This window comes from Psittacula echo, assembly GCF_963264785.1.
Source record: "Psittacula echo genome assembly, chromosome: Z".
NCBI classification, from domain to species: Eukaryota; Metazoa; Chordata; class Aves; order Psittaciformes; family Psittacidae; genus Psittacula; species Psittacula echo.
In genome coordinates, this window is record NC_137742.1 from 54776218 (window position 1) to 54800228 (window position 24011).

General features: G+C 38.9%; 1 protein-coding gene across 6 annotated transcripts in view; it reads left to right on the forward strand.

Moving 5' to 3' along the window:
* The first annotated feature begins 406 nt into the window (after positions 1 to 406).
* The window catches only part of GAK (cyclin G associated kinase), a 78109-nt gene continuing 54504 nt past the window's right edge, over positions 407 to 24011 (forward strand). For 4 of the 6 annotated variants that reach the window (XM_080636586.1, XM_080636587.1, XM_080636588.1 and 1 more), the window contains exons 1-7: positions 407 to 694; positions 12356 to 12417; positions 13748 to 13807; positions 15692 to 15806; positions 16233 to 16375; positions 19499 to 19624; positions 20811 to 20900. In XM_080636586.1, coding sequence (XP_080492712.1) covers positions 553 to 694; positions 12356 to 12417; positions 13748 to 13807; positions 15692 to 15806; positions 16233 to 16375; positions 19499 to 19624; positions 20811 to 20900 — 738 coding nt within the window. In that variant the 5' untranslated portion in view covers positions 407 to 552. Of the gene's footprint in view, positions 695 to 10793; positions 10964 to 12355; positions 12418 to 13747; positions 13808 to 15691; positions 15807 to 16232; positions 16376 to 16433; positions 16578 to 19498; positions 19625 to 20810; positions 20901 to 24011 lie in introns of those variants that run through there. The other 2 variants (XM_080636589.1, XM_080636591.1) reach the window with 2 other exon arrangements.

Genomic DNA, 24011 nt, shown 5'->3' on the forward strand with positions numbered 1-24011 from the left:
GAGGGCAGGCGAACAGTGACAGGGTTTCGACAACGCTTTGTGAGAAGTGCATGTTCTTCCCGAGCGCCGCCAGAGCCAGCCTGAAATGTACTGACACGAGGGACCCCTGTCCCTGACAACCTGCTGCGCGGTAACAGCGGGGCAATCCTTCCGTACGGGAACGACGCCCCTCCTACCCGTGCAGGCCCCACCGCCCCCACCGCTCCTTCGCAGTGGCTCCACTCCCCGCCGCACCGCCCACAAGGCGCGTCGGGAGGCAACTGGGAGGCCTGGGCCGCCCTTTCCCGGCCCCCAGGCTGCAGCGGCGAGCTTTCCCCGCGAACGGGCCCGGCGGCTGGGCCCCGGCTGGCTGCGGCGGCGGGGCGGGCACCGAGAGCGGCCCCATGAGGTCATAAATGACGCAGCGCTCCCGGAAGCAGCCAGGAGCGCAGGGAACAGCGACTGAGGAGGCGGCCTCCCTCTGCCGCTGCAGTCGGTAGCTTGGCGGAGCCGCCCGGCAGCTCTGCACCGCCTGCGCGTCTGCCCCTCAGCCGGGCAGCGCCTGCCGAGACCATGTCGCTCTTCCAGTCCGCCCTGGACTTCCTGGCGGGCCCCGGCTCCCTCGGGGCTGCCAGCCGCGACCAGAACGATTTCGTGGGGCAGACGGTGGAGATGGGCGACATGAAGCTGCGCATCAAGAGGGTCATTGCGGAGGGTAAGAGCGGGCGGCGGTGCTGCAGGCCGCATCCGGGGCCGGGCCGGACCCGACCCGACTCTCCCGCTGCCGGGCTGAGCTGTGCTCCTCTTCGGGCCTCCCGCTCGCGCCGTCCGCCCTTTCTTGGCCGGGAGGGCTTCCTCCCTGGCAGGCCGCGCCCTGCAAGGGGAGGCCCCATGCGGGTGAACGGGCTGCGGAGCCCGCAAGGCCGGGTCCGGCCGCTTCTTCCTGCGCCGGCAGCCGGCCCCTGTGACAGGCTGGCTGCCTCCTCGTAGCTGCTCTATCTGGGGCCACGGGCACGCTGAGGTGTCGCGAGTGCCACGGTGGGTGTTCCCCCTTGACGCGGTGTAGGAGTGGTGACCACTGTTGGTAGTCCGCTTCAGGAATACCCATCGAGAGCCGGTGTGCAGCGTGGAGAGTTCTTCACTTGCTTTGTGGTTTAGAATACTTTCGCCACCTAACAGAACTCTCATATGAGTTCATAGTCCACAAAGGACGTCATGGAAATACAGGATTGCACATATGTATGTGTATATATATATTTAAAATGACAATGTGTCATATCTTGTCGGAGACGCAAATTTGCTTGTGTTGCTCAGGATTGTTTAGAATACTGTGAAATGCAGGAAAAGATGTTAACTTTAAGCAGCAATGTTAGGAGGCTGATCTCATTCTGCATATGGGCTTTCCTGGAGTTAAATGTCTGGGTGGTTTTCAGTTTCAGCGGATTTTTGGGTAGGTGTTTTGGCACACCACTTGCTAGTCTGTTTTAAAATAAGTTCTATGTTTGGTGTGGGCAAACTACTTAGAAATTAGTAGAAATTTGAACCTTCCACTTGTGGTAAGAAGAATTACTTTGTTTATCAAGCAGAAGAGACATTGAAAGCTTGTCTTAAAAGGCTAAAATATGATTTTGTCCATATTAATACAGTTACATAGTTCATTATCTTTGAACAGGTGGTTGAAGTTATTTAGGTGGAGTACCTCAAATTTCTATTCAGAGCTTCTTTTCAGTGTTGAAGTTATTTTTTGTAGTTGCTTCTTGTAATTGTCCTGTATGTAGCTAGTTTAATAAGTAGATTTATTGAATTTTTTTTCTGAGTAGTTTTTTTTTGTTGAAATATTACCACCATAAAGTGACCACCATGGAAATAAAAATGATTCTTAAGATTAGCTGCGTCAGTTAAACTTAGAAAAAATTTGCTTGTGTAAAACAGCAGGACATTGGATCTTCACAGCTGTTTTATCTTCTAAAGGACAAATGATTTGTTACTTCAATGCTTAAACACTTTTGGCATGTGATCTTAGACAAACCCTGGTAGTTTTTACATAGTAAGTAGCATTCAAAATGGGACTAAATGTCAAGTCCAGTTCTGCCTTTAGCCTTTACTTGGAGCTTCTCTATTAAACGTCCAGCCAGAGTTTGTGAGTGAAACGTGAGCACTCAATATGATGTGACTGCAAGGTGAAAGCTGAACGAACTGGCTGGTGCTGCTGATGCTCTGACATTCCTGCCAGGAGTAACTGCAGCAGTTTCCAGAGAGCAACAAAGGAAAAGAAGAGCCGAAAGCTATATTTGAGATGTGTCTGCTGTTTAGTTCTTGGTTCTGAAACAAGGATTTTATACTTTACTTCAGCAGCAGCCTACTGTTACCTAGGATGTGACACAGGCTTCCCAAAATGTCAGGGTAATTATGCCAGGTTAGATAAAGCAAACAGGGACATGCTTTAAGTCTAGCATTCTTGCAAATTTATCTGTAACCACTGCTTTGTGTTCCACCTTTGTCTCAGCATTACAGTTTATTTCATGATGCTTTCAGTGTACTAAGTGAAATAGGGCCTTTCGTCTTTTGTTAGACAGACCATAGCTTGGCTAAAACAAGCTTTAGGATATATTGAGTATAAATATAAGAATGTGTGTGAAATACAGGAGTCTGAACTTCTCCTGATGTCTTCAGATTTTAATTTCTTTAGCACATTATTTTTGTTGCTGATAATTAGTCTTTGAGCTTTGAACCTGTTTGACACCTTCTGATACTTGCTTGTATGACTGTGACTTATAAGCATTCTTTTCCATGCTTATAAATACAGAATCTTTTTTTCTTCTGCATGAGCCCTTTCATGCCCAATTCCTTACCAGAAAGTGAAGTGATACTTTCAAAATTCAGATTTCAGATCCATGGTGAGCTGTGTGTCATCTGCCAAAGCAGAGAGATAGCCTTTTCTGTAAGATCATATGGTCTGCTTGGTTTTCAGCTGGTGTGAACAGAGTCTGTGGATTAGCATTACACAGTATCATATGGCAGCATAAGTTCAGTTGTTCTCACACCTTGCAGCTCTTTCCAGTTTTGTAGTATGCTCATCATCTGTGTTGGTGCAGATATGTGTTTAGCCATGCTGTAAGCTGAGACACTGGCTTCACGAGCAAACACTATTCAGTTGTGTTTCCATGTTTGTTTTGCAGAGGTGCCACACTAGGGGTAGGACCCAGCCAACTGAAAAGGTGGTGTGCTGTGAGAGGAACCTGAGAGCCAGACTGGGGGAGTCGGGCTCAAGGTGATCTCTAGTATTGCTACTACCTCCCAGCGCATGACTGAGCATGTCACAGGATGGACTGAGTGCTACTGGAATATGGTGTTTTGTACTTGGCGTTTCAGTAGCTCACTGCGGTTAAGAAATCTTTAGAGGAAATGGGTGGGAGCCTTTACATTTAATCCTTACTTGCCCTTTGTATGATTACAGAATCATAGAACAGTTTGAGTCAGAAGGGACTTTCAAAGGCTTCAGGTGTTAGGGTTCTTCTGTGTCCTCCGGTTAAGTGCACAGACACAATTTTATTTAAGTAAAATAGTCACTGATTGCATACCTACTTAGTAAATGTGAGTGAATGTAAGTATCTCACACTCTTTCATGACAGAGGACACTCTTGCATGGCCATAAGTCACTTGCCAGTCTGGGTATTCTGTATGCTTCTCCATCACAACATGGGTGTCTGCTCTCACCAAGGCATCTGCATACACATAGCCCAGGTACATGTGATAAGAGTTCTCCAGATGCTTACTAATATGTTTGGTTTTCATACAGTTAGATGAGGGTGCCTTAACTATACTCTGTCAGATCCCTTTCTATTCATGTGAACAGGATGTGCATTTTTCTCAACTTTTTGCTTCTTCAGTTGATACCCTGGAATATCCTTTCCCCTTGTTCAAACATGTCAGGATTCCTGTACCAATCTGTACCAGATGGTTGAGGGACTGAGATGGTCCTTGCTGAGTCAACAGCTGAGGTAGCCTGCATATTTGACCTTGGGAGAGAATGGGGAGAGCAAGCGAGCACACCAGCCTGAACAGTAGCTTTCGGAAATTTCTTGTTTCTTGCTCCTGAAAGCATATTTGCACAGACAAACAATTTATTTTTCAAATGCTAGATGCTGCTGGCTTTCATTTTTGCCTCTGTTGAACAAAGCATCTCTTCTAATAAATGTTATTCTTGTTTACCTGCTGATGGTGACACTTAAAGATGATGGGCATGTAAATAAGGGAAATTTCTTGATCTTCATCAATACTGTGGAAGGAATAGAACCTGGTCACAGGCCTGTCAGTATTTATTGAGAGACTGCCAGTGCCAAAGATGTTCAGTGAATTACAGAAACTCGTTCTTCAATTCTGGGTAGTAGTGCTACTCCAATGGGAGGGTGAATTGATATGAGAATAGCATGTCCTGTGATGTGCACTGTCAAGTTTCAAAATTACATACAAAGAAAGTTGTTTTTTTTAATGATTGTAAAGTGTGTGGTTGTATTAGCTTTGGTAGCTAGCTAACTGGAGAAGCTTGCTTGCTTTGCGCTGAATGGATGTTTAATAAAATTGCTGCTTTTTAGAGGATCAATGAAAGGCAGGATGATTTGGAAACTAAATAAGATACTGACAAAACTGCTTATGTGCTGAAATTATGCAGTCTTTAAATATAATCATATTATTCCTTGAATGTTTCCATTGAGGCTTTTTTTGTAAAAGCAGGCAGCTGTTGCATCGATGTGTGGCAGAAAGTTCATAAATTATTTGATATATCTTGTTGATAAAGTAAAAATAGAAGATATGAAAACAGCAAATATCTATTCTAGAGGTCTTTCCATGAAAATAGGGAACTTAATCTTTATGGTGAGACATGGAACAAAATCTGATACTTTTCAATCTCGTATCATTCTGAAAGGATAAAGGGATCTTCTGAAAGTTTTGTGTTACATATTTGGTTAGGTCAGGTAATGTTTTGAGGGTGTTAAAAATCAGTTGACAACTCCACTGCTGCCACTCAGTGGGTAATATAACGTCCCTACAAATACTTCACTACCAGTAAGCGAGACTTGAATTTGCTTCTTAAGTACTGTTATTGAGTTTTTTAGGTTAAATGGTAAATATGGAACTATCAGTAAGTGTCTTATTTTAGCTTTAAATTTTCCAGAACAGAGATCATACTAACAGGAAAATAATGTTTAAAAAGTTTGGAATATTTATGTCCTGGTAAGCTGTTTAAGTGCCATAGAAAAATTCCCCTATTAGTCCTTTAAATGGCTTATTTTGAAACACATTGTATTGGAGTTATTCAGTTTCTTAATATTTGTGATAAAGGTAATTGCATCAGGAAAACAACTTTATGCTATAATTACTGTTTAAAATTACAGTTTTCATCTTTCTCGGCCACTAATTCAACTGCAGACTGAATATGCTATATTTTTTTAATTCTTGAGTATAATTGCTGTTCTGTGAAGTACCACCTAAGTCTTTGTTTTTATGTGAAATGGGGCAGTGTTACCTTGGTTCAATTTAAAGAACTTCTATAAAACAACTCAGGGTCTTGTCAGTGGAAGGCAGTGATGGCGTGGAATGAGCAACACTTGTCTTCTAGAGCCTATTTAGAAATGTTCTGCCTGCTCATATATGCTATTTGTAATGTGTTTGAAAATTGTTTGTGTTACTGCTTTAGCTAGGTACTCTTTGGCCTGACAAAAATGCAGCAAAAGCTGAGCATAAGTGATGAAATTATAGTTTCAGTGCGTGTGAGGTTCTCCTGCAGAAGAATCAGGGAGTTGATATCCTCAAGAGAACAGTCAGAGATGGAGATACCCCTATTCATGTTAATACTCCAATGAGCAGATGATTGTGGGGTGCTTGCTGGCTCTTCAAATAATAGTTGTATCTCATGAAGCATGTTGACTTTTTAGTGCTGATTTAGGTATGGGATAGCTGAGAGAAGTTCCAGAAAGGGGCTTTTCAGACAGTGCAGAGGTATTAGACAAAGCTGTGGAACTTGTGCAGCTTAAGCATCACTTCACTTAAGACTCTAGATAAATTACAAGTTTATAATACACTGAGTCCATTTAGCCTTGTTTTTAATTCAAGATAATGGGTTTTCCTTTCTCACTACATAGTTTTACTTGTCCCTGTTCCTAGATTTAGAAAAGAAACCCACTTTGAGAATAGACATGGATTTTTCTTCCTCCTGTGGGGGTTAGGACTGTGAAACTTTCAGTTTCTGCATCATCTCCAAGGCTTTTTGATATGGGTTAATGTTAATACTAGTCTTTTATTCTTTTTTAATAGGGAATTTTCCTCTCCATACAACAGTATTTTGCAAATAAGACAAAATGAATCTTGCTTGTGATGTGCCACTTCGTCTAGTTGTGCTGTCAGTAGAAGGATGTTCCAGATGGTTAGGATGAATTTTCTGTATTTGGAAACAGCCAAGGACAGTTAGGATTGAGATCTATGAAAGGGAATTCCCTGAAATTGCACATTTTCTTTCTTTTTTTAGAAGAAAAAGATATCCGTGTTAAGAAATACTACTTATGGTTTCTCTTTGCTTAACTATGCAAACTTGCTAACTTTCCAATATTTTGTTATTTGTGTTACATATAAGGCTGAAGGATTAAGAGTAAAGGAGGTACATGATTGTGTGAAAAGCAGGGAGCAACGAAGCTATGCAGCACACAGTTAGCAACCATTCTTCATGTATATTGATTTCTTATGCTTCTTTTGAGCAACAAGTATGAATGAAAATAGCAGAGAAGAGGAGAAACATGATAAAAAAAAAATGCCTTTCTCAGACTGACAGGAGTCTAAAACTCACCATGAAGCTTTAGTGAAAGGAAGCTACATTATTCCTGAGTCGGAAAGGTGGCTACAGACTAACAGTATTTTAAAAAGCTGTCATGAATTGAAGCCATATAGGTGACTTGTTATAAGCTGCATTCTGACAATGAACCTTACGTCTGTCATTAAAGTATCAAATCTTGCTGCTTTAGACTTAAAGGCTTTTTCAGTATTTTGAGTGTGCACAGGCAATACTAGTTTACCAAGCTTATAGGCGCAATTTTAATTTGTGATTAAATGCTGATTTTCTTGATGGATATAATTCATAAAACTCTGGGCAGCAAAGGGACTATGAACACTTAACACTCAAGTTTCTGCAAACACTGATAGTTTGATTTGCTGACAGATGGTTGAAGTAACTATGGAAGAAGGAGAGCTCACATCAAGTTAAGAAGTTGCAACAGCCTGTGATGTAAAGGATGATGACCTTGTATAAGGCAGGCTTCTTGGAAGTGTGAAAAAAATATGGCAGTCAGTAAGGAAGAAGAGGAGCACCGTGACCTAGCAGCTTTCTAGTTGACGTTGCCTTAGCTGTAGATACAGAGAGGTTTTTCAACACGAAGCATGGAAGAGGGGTTGGAACTGGGTGATCTGAAGTCATGATTAAAGTCCTTTCCAACCCTAACTATTATATGATTCTGTGGAGCAGAACAGTGATGGTTTTTTTAAAGCTAGTGTTTCTTTGGATATAGCAGTTCCTGCTTGCGGGTGATCTCTGCAAGTTTCAGGGTGTTCTACCTCCCTACTTCTCAAGGATTACTGGGAAACGTTCAGACCTTTGAGTCATCCTTCCTATTTGAGACAGCTTCATCTTGTTATTAGGACTTTGCAATTGACACAGATGGATGACTGGACTTCAGGGAAAAAGAGTTTGAGTCAGTGCTTGCAACAGTGACAGAGCATTAAGGATGTTGCTTGTACACTGGTAGAAAAACATCTGTTTGCTTTCATTAAGATGCACTGTAACTTGTAGTTCAGGTTAGAATTACCATCTTTTAATCAAGTTATAATTGAAATGTAAGTACTCAAAATCTATTTGGAAGCAAATTTGGTCAGTATTTGGGAGGGGAGCAGACAAGTCATATCAGTAGCTATAAACAGGAAGTTATCCACACCATCCCTTTGTAATGACTGGTTAAGTGTGTAATGAAACAATGCATTGCAGTAGCAAGAGTTTTATATTGTGGTTGAGGTTCCTGTTTTGGTGCTTCACTAGCTGACAAGTAGGAAAACTGTCATTTCGCTGAAATTCCTTGGCTGAAAAATTTAATGAAGATGGGGAAAAATGGACAGTTTTAAATCCAATTTGATTTATAGTGCAGTGAACTTCAGTGATACGTGATACCTAGGTATATCTTGAGGGGAAAATGCAAAGCTCTTGGTTGGAAAAGAAAACTGAGTCTTGTCAGCTTTAAATTTGACCTCAGCAAAATCTTAATTTGGACAACTAGTATGCAAAATTCACTGGATTTCCATATAATGTCAACTATACTTCACTTAGACTCCAATAGCAGTGCTTTAACCTAAGCACAGCTTGTACTAACTTCCGTTGACAGCAAGAACTTACCATTTTTAAATGGCTTGCATTGTTGAAAATGCTCACTTGCATTGTTAGGTAAAAATGAATGTTCCTGATTTTCAGTTACTATTGAGACCAAAAACCAGTATATATGTTGAAGTAGATACACAACTGAACATGAAATCTTTTTAGATTCCTAGCCAGCAATAAAGAGCAGTGAAATTTATTTTTCTTGTTAGAAATGAGATTCTTTTATATACAGCAAAAATCACTTAAACTTTAGAATCCTTCTTGGGGTAGTTGTAACGTTGTGATTTGAGTGTTAAATCGCAGGCTTTTCCATCAAGAAATTAACTTTTGTAGTTCTCATAAATGTGGTTGAGTTTTAGGCCTGAATTTCAGGATCATTTGTGAACAGAGGGAAATTTCAGGGCAACTGTGAATGTGTCTTGGGGTTTGGGAGGACTTCATGATGTTCACTTCCATAAAGATTTGAAATTTATGTTTTTTGAAGTCTAATAATCTCTTCTCAGTTGGGTAAATATATTATTCTTTTTACTCCCTCATACTGGATGTCAACAAGATTAAACTTAGACCAAGTTGCACGTTATCACTATGTTGTAAGTATTTCTTATATTGGAGGAAGCATTTGTAATTTATCAGACCAGTTGAAATAGTTGGAAAGGTATGAATGCTTCTAGGGCCTTAAAAGTTTGTATCAGCTTGGTAGTTACTCAGATATCTGCTTGAAAATGGTGGATAGAATTGATCTGATGAGTTAATTGTGATGCATAGGTGCTGTTACCAGTGTAATATCCAGAAAGGCATTGGATACTTTTGAATGAAGCATCTTTTCTGAAACACTTTTTTCTGAAAGAATCCCTTGGGATTAGAATCATAGAATCATAAAATCATAGAATAGTTAGGGTTGGAAAGGACCTTAACACCATCTAGTTCCAACCCCCCTGCCATGAACAGGGACACCTCACACTAAACCATGCCACCCAAGCCTTTGTCCAGCCTGGCCTTGAACACCACCAGGGGTGGAGCATTCACAACCTCCCTGGGCAACCCATTCCAGTGCCTCACCATCCTTACAGTAAAGAATTTCTTCCTTATATCCAATCTAAACTTCCTCTGTTTAAGTTTTAATCTGTTACCCCTCGTCCTGTCACTACAGTCCCTAATGAAGAGTCCCTCCCCAGCATCCCTATAGCTCCCCTTCAGATACTGGAAGGCTGCTATGAGGTCTCCACGCAGCCTTCTCTTCTCCAGGCTGAACAGCCCCAACTTTCTCAGCTTGTCTTCGTATGGGAGGTGCTCCATATTTGGAGCATGTATATGTATGTAGGTCAGTGTATGTTTGTAGTAGTATTAGGATGTATGCCTGAAGTCCAGAGTCGACTTGCCCCTTTCCAGCCGTGGTAGAACCCTTGACAGTGTACACAGCTGAACTTGCAGAATAACTGTTCCTTAATTTGGGGTTTCTCTGTTATCATTTTGCTCTTGAGCGCATTCCAGAAAACTAACTTTGCAGTAATTTTGTGTACTAGAAGCATCTAATTTTGTAAATCAAAGCACATATTTTCAAGATGCAGCTTTTGCAGGGTTATTAGAGTAAAGTAAAAGAAATATATACCAAGGTGAATGTAAAGACTTTCTTCTGGAGGGCCAGCAGTACTTCTGCTGTGTAGAAGGTCTGTAGTATCTGTGTAGGACAAAGACATGGAAGCAGTAGCTGTGTGGTACAGTGACTGGTGTACACTGCTGTAGGAGCTTGCAACTTATTGGGACAGTGCAGTCTGAAACCTGGGGCATGCCTCTGGACTCTAGTAGAGAGCTGGCTGGGAAGTGAGGTCAAAACCCATGGATTCCCAGACCCAGGCTCTCTAGAAGGATGACTCACAGCTTATCTTGATTGTTTCACCAGCTCTGTGAAATCCATAAACAGTTGGCACTGTCCAGAACCATGTTTTTCTTGCATATGTTCTCATTCAGAGAGGAGCAAATTGTCTTCAGGTAATAAGCAGGGAGTTTATTCTGTCTCCAGCCTCTTTCCCATCAGTGTGCAAAATGCTGATTGTAACGGCTGATCAGAGCACTTGCACTGGGCTTTGAAAAAGGTAAGAGAACTTCCTGTTGTGGGAAGTACCAAATCTGATGAATGAATTAATCAAAGTAAATAAATAAGCACAATGCACGTATGGGTAATGTATGGTGGACTGAACTGCAGCCCTTGCTGTCTCATCTTCAGTATTTTCATTGATACTCTAGCTCTTCCATGGTGCACTAGTTACTCTCTTCTGTTTGTCCTCCGTGCAGCTGGGATCTTGGTTTTGCTCGTTTTGTGTATTATTCCCTTTTAGACACCAAAAGCAAAGGCAACATCCAGGAATCTGTGATTTATTTGTTTCATGTTGCGGATGCTACTGGCAAAGTGACAAGGTGTGTAGCAGGAGTCTTGGAGAACACTATGATGGTCAATTGCCCTGTAAAACTTTGGAGAGTACTTCTTGGAAAGCCTTGTATTTGATGGAATTGCACAAAGCAAATACCGTATTCACTTCAGCCTCATGTTAATATTCCTCATCCACAAAGAAGGTATTGGGTACTGAAGTGACTACTGACTTGCATCCTGCATCTTTTAAAAAATAGTGGCTTGTCAACTTGTTGCTTGTCTGTTGTGGTTCATTCTTCAGTTATTCTATTCTCTTAGCCTTTTTGACAAGTAAAATTTTGTAGTTCATTGACATCTTCTATGCTGTTCTCCAAGTTATTGCTAGAGAGAGCATTGCAGTGTAGTTTGTAGAATCATACAATGGTTGGGGTTGGAAAGCACCCTAAGATTATATAGTTCCAAACCCCTGCCATGGGCAGGGGCGCCTCACACTAGACCATGTCACCCAAGGCTCTGTCCAGCCTGGCCTTGAACACTGCCATGGATGAAGCATTCACCACTTTTTTGGGCAACCTGTTCCAGTGCTTCACCATCCTCACAATAAAAAGCTTCTTCCTTACATCTAACCTGTGCTCTCCCTGTTTAAGTTTTAACCTATTACCCCTTGTCCTATAACTACAGTCCAATGGAAATAGAATTTTATTAAAGGAGTAGAAAGACAAATCGTTGAAGTTTATCACTTTGGTTGGTAATCTACTAAAGATACTGTGCAATAGGCAGAGCAAATATGCAACACACTGTTGGTGTAATGACAAGGATGACATTCATGGAACAATTTAAAGTGATCCCAGGATCTTTAAAATGGAGTTGAACTGAACAAATACGTTATTTTGATAGTTAGATTAACCTAATTAGCAATTGAGGAAACTTAGCAGACTTATCTTTTTCTTAGTCATCTTTACCTTCTAGAAGTTTGCACAGTGTTCTTGAGTTAACTCATAGTGTTAGATGAAATAAGTATTCTGACAAAAGCAGTTGGAAGGAAAATAATGTTGTATGGAATGACAGATAGCAATTTAGTAACAGTAACTTCCCTTATTCGAAGCATTTGCTTCAGTCCTTGAAAACGCTTTCAGCTTTTAATATGAAGCCTGAAGCATGGCAATTACCCTAAAAGTATGAGGAGGTGTATGTTAAATATTTTATTTCTCTTGGTTATTGCTATTTTTATAAGAAGCTTAATACCAAATAGTTGTTTAATTAAAATAATTAGGTAATATTTGCAGAACTGAATCTTGGTATTATAAGGACTTGTACAAAAAAAAAAAGAAATACTGCATAGGAAATCTGCACATGTAGACTAAAAAAATGCAGGAAAGTAACAAATTCACTGTGCTTCTAGCATGTATAAAAGAAAAGAAGACAATATTTTAGCTCTTTTATGTCGGTTACCTATACTCTTGGCACGTCATTGAAAAACACATTCTTACATTCAGAGGATATCTAAATTCATGTGATAGCTCTGTTAGACTAAAAAAAAATTATTTACTTGAATGTTGAAATTAAAACTGACTTAATGTCCCTTCTTCTTGTAGGCGGCTTTGCTTTTGTCTATGAAGCTCAAGATCTTGGAAGTGGCAAAGATTATGCTTTAAAGGTAAAATGTACTTCAGGTTTATAAGGTCTGTCTTTTTGCATGATGCTTTAGCATGGTAGTTAATCTTTGATGCATAGCACTGAACAAGTACTTTGGAAAAATCCAGAATGATAGTGATGTTTGTAGCACACTGTACCTGTTAGGACCCTGTGTTTGATACCAGAGATGGGAGCTGCTTTGTTGGGCACCACTGCTGTTTGTCTTCATTTGGTCTAGAAATTCATGACCCTGCATAAGCATTTTGGGTGAAAAGAATCTTTCCTAATTAACTGAAATGGGGTATATTAATAGTTTCACTCATCAGCAGGAGATTTAACTCACTGGCTAGCCTCTGGTTGTACTTCCAGAGTAAGCTTCATCAGTATTAAAAATAATGATCTGAACTTTGACTCATTGATCAAATATTCAGTCTGGCATTTCTGAAACACCCCTGGATTCATGTTTTTGAAGGCTTATAATAATCATGTAACAGCTGAAATACTGAAGTGTTATGGAAAGGACAAAGTGAAGTCGTTGTGTTCACCATAAAATGGCTTCATTTTTGGAGTAGCGATCTTCTATAACTGTATCAGTACAAAGACTTCTTACCTTGGAGGAGAAGCGAAAAGGGTAGTAGTAAGAGAAGTGGGAGAGGTAAGATTACAAACAGTAATTACTGGTTTTTTCCTTTTTGTACCACATCTTGCAGTAACAAAACATGACTAAACCCATAACAGTATGTGTTCAAAATCTTATCTAGAAGTAGCCCCATTTAAAAATTACAGCTAAAAGGTGAACCATTACTGTACTTCCTCTGTTTTATAAAACTGGTACTTTTGTAGCAAATACTCAGATTGATTCTAGTCAAGTGTTGGCTCTAAATCCAAGCTATGTTGGTAATAATAATGCTTAATTTTGCTGCTGATTACTCAGGTACTATTGAAAAAGTTAGGTTACATAATTTGGACACGTTTTTGCTGGTATAGATTGAAGGCTGTTTCTAGAGATTTGAGGCAGGAAATGAGTTTTTACTTGTCAGTGCACAATGCTGTAGCCAGGAGACCTTAGTATTTTATACAACAGAAAACTCTCAGAGCAGTTAGTTCATGAGTGTTGAAGGTTACAACTGCTCAGCTATCACTGAACAGGTAGCTGGAAAACTGGGTGTTTTGTTCATGGCAGTATGTCCAAATGTACAATACGCCTACTTTGTTTACTGTCCCATCACATTTCCTTTGGTTTTTGACTGTAGCTTATCCTTTGTATTGTGAAAAAAACCCCAAACTATCCATGCAGTGTTTTTCTCTAAGTTTTAATAACTATCTTCTCAATTTTTTCTGTTTTCTGGCAGCGATTGTTGTCTAATGAAGAAGAAAAGAACAAAGCCATCATTCAGGAAGTTTGTTTTATGGTATCCTTTTCTGGAACATATTTTAATGTTTTGATTTAATTGCCTGCTAGCAAACATTTCTGAGAAAGAGGACTGCTCTACACGTTCAGTTCTTTCCATACCATACACTGCTTAAAAGGATAAATATTCTGAGGAAGGTTTTGGCCCTGGTTTATCATGAATCTGGCATCAACATCCAGCAAGTTCAGTTCTTCAAAAGTTGCAGGAACTTAATATGTGCGGATAACTTTCATAACTTGTGTAGACTTTGTCATTTACTTTGCCTAGCAAAAAATGAATTTCTTATTTGGGCTTTCTTGCATTCTGGTGGCTGTGTTCAAGAGACATCTTAGTTAATCAGATGATACTTAGATCTTAAGTAGACTTCCCTCATTTGCACTGGATTTATTGCCTTTTTGACTACATGGAACTTTGCTTTTACTTTCCAAAGTTTTTTTAATTTCTGCCTCAGGTGCATCTGGCTTAGAAAGTAATGCTGAATGTTAATTTAGTAGAATATGTGCGTCAGAAACAAGAAGTGAATGATTCTCAGGGTTGTTGCTCTCCTCTTCATCTTCAGGGAAGCTAGATGGTAGGGTATAATGCAGTCTTGGTGAGTTTTCAGTCCATAAGTTTAGTAAACTGAATATTTGCTCCCCAGCATCTGCTCTAAGGCCCTCAGTTTGTTTCAAGAGTCAGTGAGTAGCTGTAGTATGCTGCTGTTTTGTTTCCAGTCTGAGTATTCAGCTTCATTTTGAGTTACCATGCAAAACCACTTCTCTTAATTTAAACTACTTAAATATTTTTGTATGATTACTGAAATGTTTGGCAAAGTCTTACACTAAACACCATTCACTGGAAGTATACTGGGAAAGAACAGACTATGAAAGCAATATAAATTTTCTAGGTACTCTGTGTTGTCAGGAGTAAAGAACTGAATGTACTGTAGATGTTTTTTCATAGCTTGGGCTCATTAAAGCATATGTACAGCATGAGTGAGGGTTAACTGTTGCTACCTTTCCAAGTTATAACTGTGAAATTAAATTGATTCTTGTGGCTCTGAGTAAGAGGTTGTGAAGACATGCATAAGTTGTAAACTAGTACATTGGATTCATTCTAATTTGATGGATCCAACTTGCCTTTTTATATGGCTTTGTTATACTTATGATGTCTTTGCTCTTTTCTTTTTAGACTTGGTGAATGCATCTTGTAAATGGTGTGTTTGCCTCGGGCATGAGTATCAGTACATGACCAGAGTGATGCATGTCAGGGACATCACAAACAAGAGTAATGCAATGTAACTTCCACTGGCAGGAACTGAGATCACTTAAATTTTATTCTTTTACCTAGTTCAAGAATGATACCATGAAACATGACAACGGTTTTAGTATGAAAAATTATTACTCATGATGGGACGATAAATTTCTTGGTCTTTCAGAGCTGTTATTTGTTTTGAACTTTATTTTCGTTTCTTAAAATTCAAGCATAATATACTTACTACTTCCTTTGAAAGGACAGGTGTTGGTACAATAGCCCTTAATCAGTCAGCTAGAGAAGCGGCTAATAAATAAAAGGTCTCTCTGGTACATATGTTAATGCCTTGCTGTCACTATTAGAAGACAAAAATAAGTAACTAGGTGTGTTACAAAGTCCAGTTTCCTCAGCCTTAATCACAAGGATTTTTTTAATGTTTTATTTTGACTTTTTATAAAATTATCTTCAGTGGCTTCCACTGAAGCCTATTTTTTTAGCTGAGGCATGATTCCTTGCTCTACTTAATATCTTTATTACAGCTGTAATGCTTTTTGTGGTTTTAAGCTAACTTTTCAGATGAGATGTCTGTGAACTGCTGTATACAATTTTATCAGTAGACTTGGCAGTCTTCCTTGAACACGTTATCTCCAGAAAAAACTTTCAGGTCATCCCAACATTGTCCAATTCTGCTCTGCTGCTTCAATAGGAAAAGAAGAATCAGACACAGGGCAAGGAGAATTTCTTCTGCTTACAGAGCTGTGTAAAGGTAAACTTTTATTTCTTTCCCAACAGTACGTGTTGTTTTCGACACCTGTTTGCACCACAGTTTAGAAGCTTCGAAAGCCTCTTAAAGGTAGCATAGTTCAGTGGAGCTAGAGTTCAGTCTCGTCTCTTATGAGATAAGGAGCATGTTCTTTGAGACTATAGTTCAACTTTATCTTAAATATGGGGTTAGTATTAAGTTCTTTAAGACTAGTTGGAGGAAGGAAGAGGAGGAATGGTTCCTTAGAGCACATTTCCTTTGGTCACTGCAGTCAGTGTAGATTTACAATTTTCAGAATATCCATCTAATATTCACAGCTCAAGGCTGTAAGTCTTCCTTGATGAGAAAAGTATTTGCCTATTTGTGCCAGGCTTTCAGAATTTGTGGTGTTCTGTGCATGCTTATGTGAATTTCTCTCATTTCCTGTAGGGCAGCTGGTGGAATTCTTAAAGAAAGTAGAATCCAAAGGACCTATTTCCTGTGACACAGTTTTGAAGATCTTTTATCAGACCTGCAGAGCAGTGCAGCATATGCATAAGCAGAAGCCTCCTATTATCCATAGAGACTTAAAGGTGTGTTGCAGTGTTTAAATAAAGGCTGAATTTTTAAACACCAAAGGAGCTCATCAGGCTGAATCAGTGTTAAGACTGTTGTTCAAGTACAGTGGACACTCTCAAAAGTGGTGCTTTTGCCTTGCCAAGACGTGCTGGATGTCAGTGAAGGTCATGACTGAAATACTTGCATCTCTTTCAGCATCATCATCCTGTGCTTGTGGTTAGTACTAGTTGTACTGTCTGAACAAGCTGACAGAAAAGTAGTATATCATGGTTTTCTGGTTAAGTTAGTCTTCAAGTAGTTTGCTTTTGATAAAGTAACCAGCTACAACTTGTGTTGCAGAGATGAGTGGGTTTTCTAAACAGAAGAGAGGTAAAGCTTTGAAGAAGAAGAGGGGGCGATATTGGATTCTCTGTAAAAGATTACATAGCCTTTTGAGAACATCTAAGTAAGCTGTTAGTTTTAGAGCTAACAACAACTTGCATTGCATTTTAAGGCTTGGTTTTAAATTTAATTTTAAAATTTGATAGGCATAATTCATGACAGACTTATCTTTCTGTTAGCCTTTACAAAAATGCTATAGGATTATGCTGTAGAAAGTGTTATCCTCTTAAAAACTTTGGTGATTTGAGAGAACTTCATCTGTGTTTGAATTTTGAAGGCAGCACCTTTACATCCATGCTATATAATAAATGAAGGAGACCTAATCATCAGTGGGATTCTGGTGTACTACAAGTAGATTTAAACCCAGTGGAGGGAGGTGGTCTTTGTAAACATAAGCAAAATAAGATTTTTATTCCTCAAACAGTGTCTGAATTTGATGTGTCAGTTTCCTGCTTGATGTGATACCAGCTGAATATAAAAAAGGAGAATTCATTCCTCCTTAAGTAAGCACGTACTTGATTATTTTAGGGAAAGGAAAATGAAACCACTTATTATAAAAGTAAATGTGTGCTAAATGTTTTCGAGACTGATGAAAGCTTTGATGTTAGGCAGTAGTATAACCTCTTAGTATCAAAATAGCTTTGAAGATGGAGCACTATTTTCCCCCATGTCCCCTGGTTTTTTTTCTTGGTACCATTGAACAGACTTCTGCCTCATGTAAAAGAAATTTTAACCAAGCTGTCATAGAACTTTCTTGGTGTTACTTTCTAGAAGAAGATCTTTTCAACACTGAAGTTTCTGTACACCAGCCCCTTGTAGACAAGTGAATTTCTTCTCTGAAAAAAGGGTAACACTCTACAGATAAATACACAATTTCTACATAGCCAGCTCCATAGAAGTTGAATGAATGCTATTAATTCAAAGTCTGTTTTTTCTTGTCAAGTAATGCAAGTTCCTGACAAAGATAAAATATGGAAAAAGGTAGGAGTTTGGTTTCGTGTTGGTTTCGTGTCACCAGGGCTCCAGGGCAAGATTGAGTGATAGTTGTGCTGCAATAGGCAGAGACCTTACTATAGCCAGAAGCCAAATAGGGGTCATTTAACTGTGCTGCCCTTTCAAAAGGCTGAACTAAGGTCAGCAGCATAAAAATCTTTGGTCAAAGTTTTGAGCATGAAATGTAATGTAGCTGTTGGGGAGGGGTGTTGTAGTTTGGAGTCGTAACAGTATAAGGACTCATGAACTTCTACAGTACAGCCTAAACACAAGTTCACCTTTGTAGTGGTGGCTGTTTCTGTTGTCCTATGCTTTTATTCTCTTTCTTGTCAGTGTAATGCGTTCTTTGTTCCTCAGCTGCTTTGGATGCAGTTTGTACTTACAGTGTGTGTGTACAGCACTGTAAGAACCCAGCTAGATACTGTGTTGTAAAAATTCTAAGCTAGTTAGAGGATGGTTTGTAAAATGCCAGTGCTTCTCTGGTATTTTAATTGTCTGAATTTTAGCTTTTCAGGATTTGCTATGCAGCACGCAGCTAGTCTGCATAACACAAGTCACAGAGCCTGTTCAGATCTCAATAAGCGGCTGGAATGTTTTACGTTACTAGCAACGTTTACCAAAGCATGAAAACCAGAATGTATCTGTGCAGAAGCTTGATCTCTGATCTTAAGTATGACCATTTTTAGTATCTAAATTTTATGTTGAATGCCCAAACACCTTTCTTGTTGTACATGGAGATAAGCAAAGGTTATCCAACAGAGAAGGGAATTCAGATTGCTCACTGAGATTGATACTTTAACCATCATTAACAAAGCTTGTGTCTTCCTATAGGGTAGTCAAAATTAATTTTATGGTGGAAGAATTTGGAAGGGGCATGTGTAAGGCAGGCTAGTAGTATGTTCTGAAAACTGAGGTTTTACAGAAGCACATCCAGAGTTGTGGTTTCAAAGGGAAAGGGAAGACAAATCTAGTTACCTGAAGTGTAGTGTTGTAATGTTACTAATATACCTTTTGGCTTTTACACCTTTACCTGACTTCATACAGAAATATAAATTTTCTTTTCAGCTTCTTTGTGATTATGATCCCTCAATACTTCTGCCCAATACCTGCTTTTGCCATCTCCTGAAGTTTCTTCACTATTTCACTTAGCAATCACAGGAGGTGGGGTTATATGAAGTAGAAAAGGGAGGGATGATGAACTACTCGGGCAGCACATGGTTCTCAAATAGCTGGTTTCTATCTCTACAGTGATACCAGTGTCACAGCTGACTCTTTCTGGGGGTCTCCCAGTAGCCTGCTTTTCTACTAGAACGTTCGTGTCTTATGTCTACAGGAGTTGTAGCGTTGACTCCATTGCAGTTAAACTAAGAGTGCTCAATTTTATGCATTAAAATGTTCAGGTTCAAAGACACTGCTTCTGCAAGTGGTCCTGTGAAGAGCTGGCTTCTTATTATGCACTAATGAAATACCTTTCTTTTTGTTGTTTTTTTTTTTTTTTTTCTCCTTGGGATTTATTTTCTGATCATTTGAACATTTCCTGCTCATCGTGTTTTTTTGATACTTCCTTTTCAAAATTGGCTAGATTGCTACCGTATACATGTACAGTACTGTCTGAAATCTTTGTGCTCCTGTAAACAACATGCAGGGCTAAAGCGTGTATTTTTATATATATGCACAGGAGAGTTGATGTTTAAAAGAAATGCCTTTTAGTATACAGGGAAAAAAGGCATCCTTGATTTATTATTACACTTCTTTTTTTGAAGGTCGAAAACTTGCTTATTAGTAACCAAGGGACAATTAAACTTTGTGACTTCGGTAGTGCTACAACTATAGCTTACTATCCTGACTACAACTGGTCTGCACAAAAGAGAGCACTGGTTGAAGAAGAGGTAAGACTATTTTAATGTGATTAATCTTAATATCAACAGTGGATGCATTTAACTGTTGCTATTAGTCTGATATTGATTAATGGAAATTCTAAGACAACTGAAGATGGTTTCAGTTGTAATGTTGTTTGTAAAGCTTTGATTTTGTATTTGTGTTGCCAGAGTTCAAACGCTGTCTGCAGCTATAATCAGAGCTCTGTAGCTGTATGTACAAACACTGCTTCAAGTAGAGCAGTGTCAGTTCTGCAATCTGGTGTGAAAATAGAAGTGATTACTAGAGCTTCTTCTAATTGCGTATTTAACAGAAAGTGAAAAATTGGTTATGCCTGAGTGATTCCCTCCTTGTCTGTTTTTTCAGTTGAATGGTTTAAATAAGTGAAAAGTCTGCTCAGTGGAATATGAATAGACACTATGGCAGTGCCTGTAAGACTACAGTGACGGTGTCAAGCACGCACTGTGTTTTTGCAAGGCACATTTGTTCTTAGTTTAGAGTTTAGGGTAATGCTGGTAAGTCTAATGTAATATATCAACTGGACTCAGAATTAAGTATGGAGAAATACAGTGACACTTAAAATTCATGTACACGATTTCTGATACCATAACTACCCCTATAAGTCGTCGTCCCCCCCCCCCCCCCCCCGTTTTGGAATCCAGCATCATTGGAGAGCAACCTATTGATTCCTGGAGAAGAAATGATGATGTTGTACTACTGTCTTGTATAGCCATGCAAAAATATGGTAGAAAAGGTCTCTTGAAGGATTCCTTTGAACACAGCTTAACTCTTTGGATGTATTTACTCTGTCATTAAATGTGATTAAGTCAAAAATACACATTGGAGCATGAATTCAGTACTTGGTTTATTGGCTTTTTTTTTTTTTTTTTCCTGTATTTGTGTCCATCTCTCTTTCTGTCTCATGTAGAACAGTCATTTTACTTAATGTACTTTGCAATTTGGAAGGACTCTTGAATATCACTATTACTTTTTTGAGTACTGCCTTTATATGGCCTTATATCAAAGCTGTTGTGACTATTGCAGGATTCAGTCGATGGCTTCTGTCATCAAGTATTTCTGAAATTAATTTTCAAAGTGAGAATGCTATCCATTTTATATGGGGAGCTGTTTCCTTGGTTGATTGTAATTAGAGCTTGTTATTCAAACATCTGTTTCAAGAAATTCTGTCTCCTGCAGATCACAAGGAATACAACGCCAATGTACAGGACACCAGAAATGGTAGACTTGTATTCAAATTTTCCAATTGGTGAAAAACAGGATATTTGGGTAAGAAATTTTTCTCTTGGTGTATCATAGCTGCTAATGTCATGCTTAAACTGAGTTTGCAGTCTTTGTGTTAATTCGATTAAATAAAAACACTGAAATAAACACGGGATAGATTGTCTTTCATCAAAATGAACTTTAACGATGAACTGTCTATCTAAATATTAGGAAAATATTTAGAGATGAGTATTTATATGTATTAAGAGATGAATATTAGAGGTTTTCTCCCAGATCTAACTTGTTTTCCACTGTGAGAAGCAATACTGAACTTCGTATTTTAGTAGTATAGTTGCCTAGTTGAAGCTTGCCATCCTAGATCCTGAATACTTTCAGTCCTTAGATTTAAATTCTTGCCTTTTGTGCTCTGCCATATATGTAACCCTGGGACAGCCTATTGTGGAGTTAAAGATGCTTGTGTCTAGGTACTGCATCTAGATGAAATACAGACAGTGAGGATGAGAGTAATGCAGAGATCATTCATGCTTTTTGTAGAAAAGATGATAAATTGTTAACATTCACTAAAAAATCATAAGCAGATATTAGATAAATTCTAAGTTCTGTCTTTCAATTGCGTAATACGGTAATAATGCTGAAGTATTGCCCAGTGGCCTCATGCATAGGGTCTTAGTTTATTGTATGTTTTTTACAGAGGCAGGTGTCAAGTTGTTCAGCTGTTACCTGTACTGGCAGTGTGTTAAAAGACAAATTGAGAACATGTAATACTGGTGCTTTAAAAGTTTTCATTTCTAATCTCAGAACTTAATTCAATTTCTTAAATTAGCTACAATATACTGCAAAAACTGTTACTCAGCTTCTCTAGTTGTTGATGATTTTCTTCTGGCATGTGAAGAAGCACCAAGAAAAATACATTTTTCCGACCATTTGGTCACTTTACATGTGCTAAATCCTGGAAGTCTAGGCCAAGATTACATCTAGGTAAACATAAAGGTAGAAATGTGTTTAAGAAAAACCTCACTCAAAAGGCTACAACTTACATTTTGTTTAGAATAATTCTGCATCCATTAGTATTAAGATGGTGGTTGTCTCCTGCTGTGTCTTTGGAAGATCTCCTCCATTTACTAAGCCTTTGTTGGAACATGTTGTTTTGTGTGTTTTCCATTACACGCTGGGTTCAATGAAAATATGCAAAGTATCTGGCAATAGAATATTGCACTGTCTAGGAAAGCATAACTGATCTTGTAGTTTGTGGTTAGGATAAACAAAATAGCCTTCTGTAGAAGGCAAGTGGAGTGATTAACGCTCCTGGTTGTGGTCACTTTGCTGATCACAGTGTGAGCTTGGATGGCCCTTCATACATTTTCGCTCTTGCCAATCTATGAAAAAGCAGAAGAGTAAGATTTGGAATACATTAGCTAGGGAGCAAAATTTCAAAGTTGGGTTCAAAAAAAACCCACCCCTCCCAAAAAAAAAAAAAAAAAAAAAAAAAAAAAAAATCCAAAACTAAAAAACCACCTCCCTGAAAAGCCCCTCTCTGCCCCCCAAAAAAGACACAACAAAAAACCCTAAACACAAAAAAGCAGGAGGGGTGGAACCAAGCCAAAAAATCACACAAACAAACCAACCTTATAGTCAGTGCAAGACATCTAGCAGGTAAGCTGAATTATCTCTTTACATTTCATGTAGTTTAATTCTTTTTAGGAAGTATCCAGGTGGAATCACAATTGGTGTTTAAAATATTCAAAATGTATCACTCCTGCAGTCCTGCAATGCGAAAGTTAAAGCACAGGAAATGAAAAGCATTCTCTAGCAATGAATGCAAAGATCAACTCTAAGTGATCTGTTCACTTCCTGTGTGTTCAGCTGACTGCCTTTGTGTTTTTCTGCCCCGTGTGGCTGTGGATGCTGTCTTCTGATGTGCATGGTGTCGTTTTGGACTGTGAGAGAGTTGTTTCATTCCTCCAATTAAATTATGGTCTGCCTTACTTCTTTGTAAACAGGCATTTCTGTAGCAGAGTAGTATTTCCTGTACTCTGATGCTGGATTAATTAATGTGGATTTACATGATGCTTCAGTGCATACATTATGGAGAGCTATATATCAACAGACTGACAAAAATCTGCTTGCTATACAGTAACACAGAATTAATTATATGCAGTTTATTTCTGTCCCTGGATTGAGACACTCATCAACTAAATATCAGACCTTTGTGACTTCAATAATGTTCAAATATTTGAAACTCTTCTTGGGATAAATTGGCAGTGAAGGAGAGTTGGAGGTTGTGCATGCAGAAGACTGGAGGCAGTGAGCAGATTTCTTAGCTAATGTATTCACTGCCTTGTCTTGTTTGTGGGGGCTATAAAAGTCCATATGCTGAAGCAACTAAGCTGGGGTTCGGAAGCACTTTGAGGGGGAGTTTTCCAGTCCTTTGTGTAAACATTTGGAGGCATTGGATGCTTTATAATAGAACTCTTATAGGCCAGATGGAACACAGTTCTCTTACTGTGTTATTACTGTGTAATTACTGTTATTACTGTTTAACTGCCATATTTATCTGTTAACTTCTATGAAAACATAGAATATATATCAATTTACATTTTCTTAAGAAAGAGATGAAATTATCTTAACTAAACCATAATACCTAGACTATTCTGAGATTCAAGTTCAAAACTGACTTCTGGGTGGTTGTTCTTTTGTCAGGACGTATGTCTCAAGTTTGGATATACCAAGGTATTTGAAAGTTCCCAGGATTGTTAGTGCTGGTTTTGTGATCTATGAGACTTGAATGAACCTGTCTGAAAATGTTCTTAAACATTATTTGGTTTAAACATCGAGTGGCCTTCTGATTTTAGGAAGTAAAGGGGCTGTCATTTCAGGCTTATTTTCTTAAAATCTTTGCCAGAACAAGTGTTTCAGAGACTGTCTGTCACCCCGGTATCATTTTAACTGATTAACATTTAAATGCTTACATAGCAGGTGCGTTGCATAATGAGTTAGAAATACAAAAGACTGAATTCTGTCTCCACAAATAAAATGAGTCTCCTTAAAATGCATGATGAAGGTATGAAAACTTCAGAGCCTGTTTATAAGAAAAATCTCTGTTCTTGAACATGTTTGGTATTGCAGGACAACTCATTTTCCACATATGAATATGTG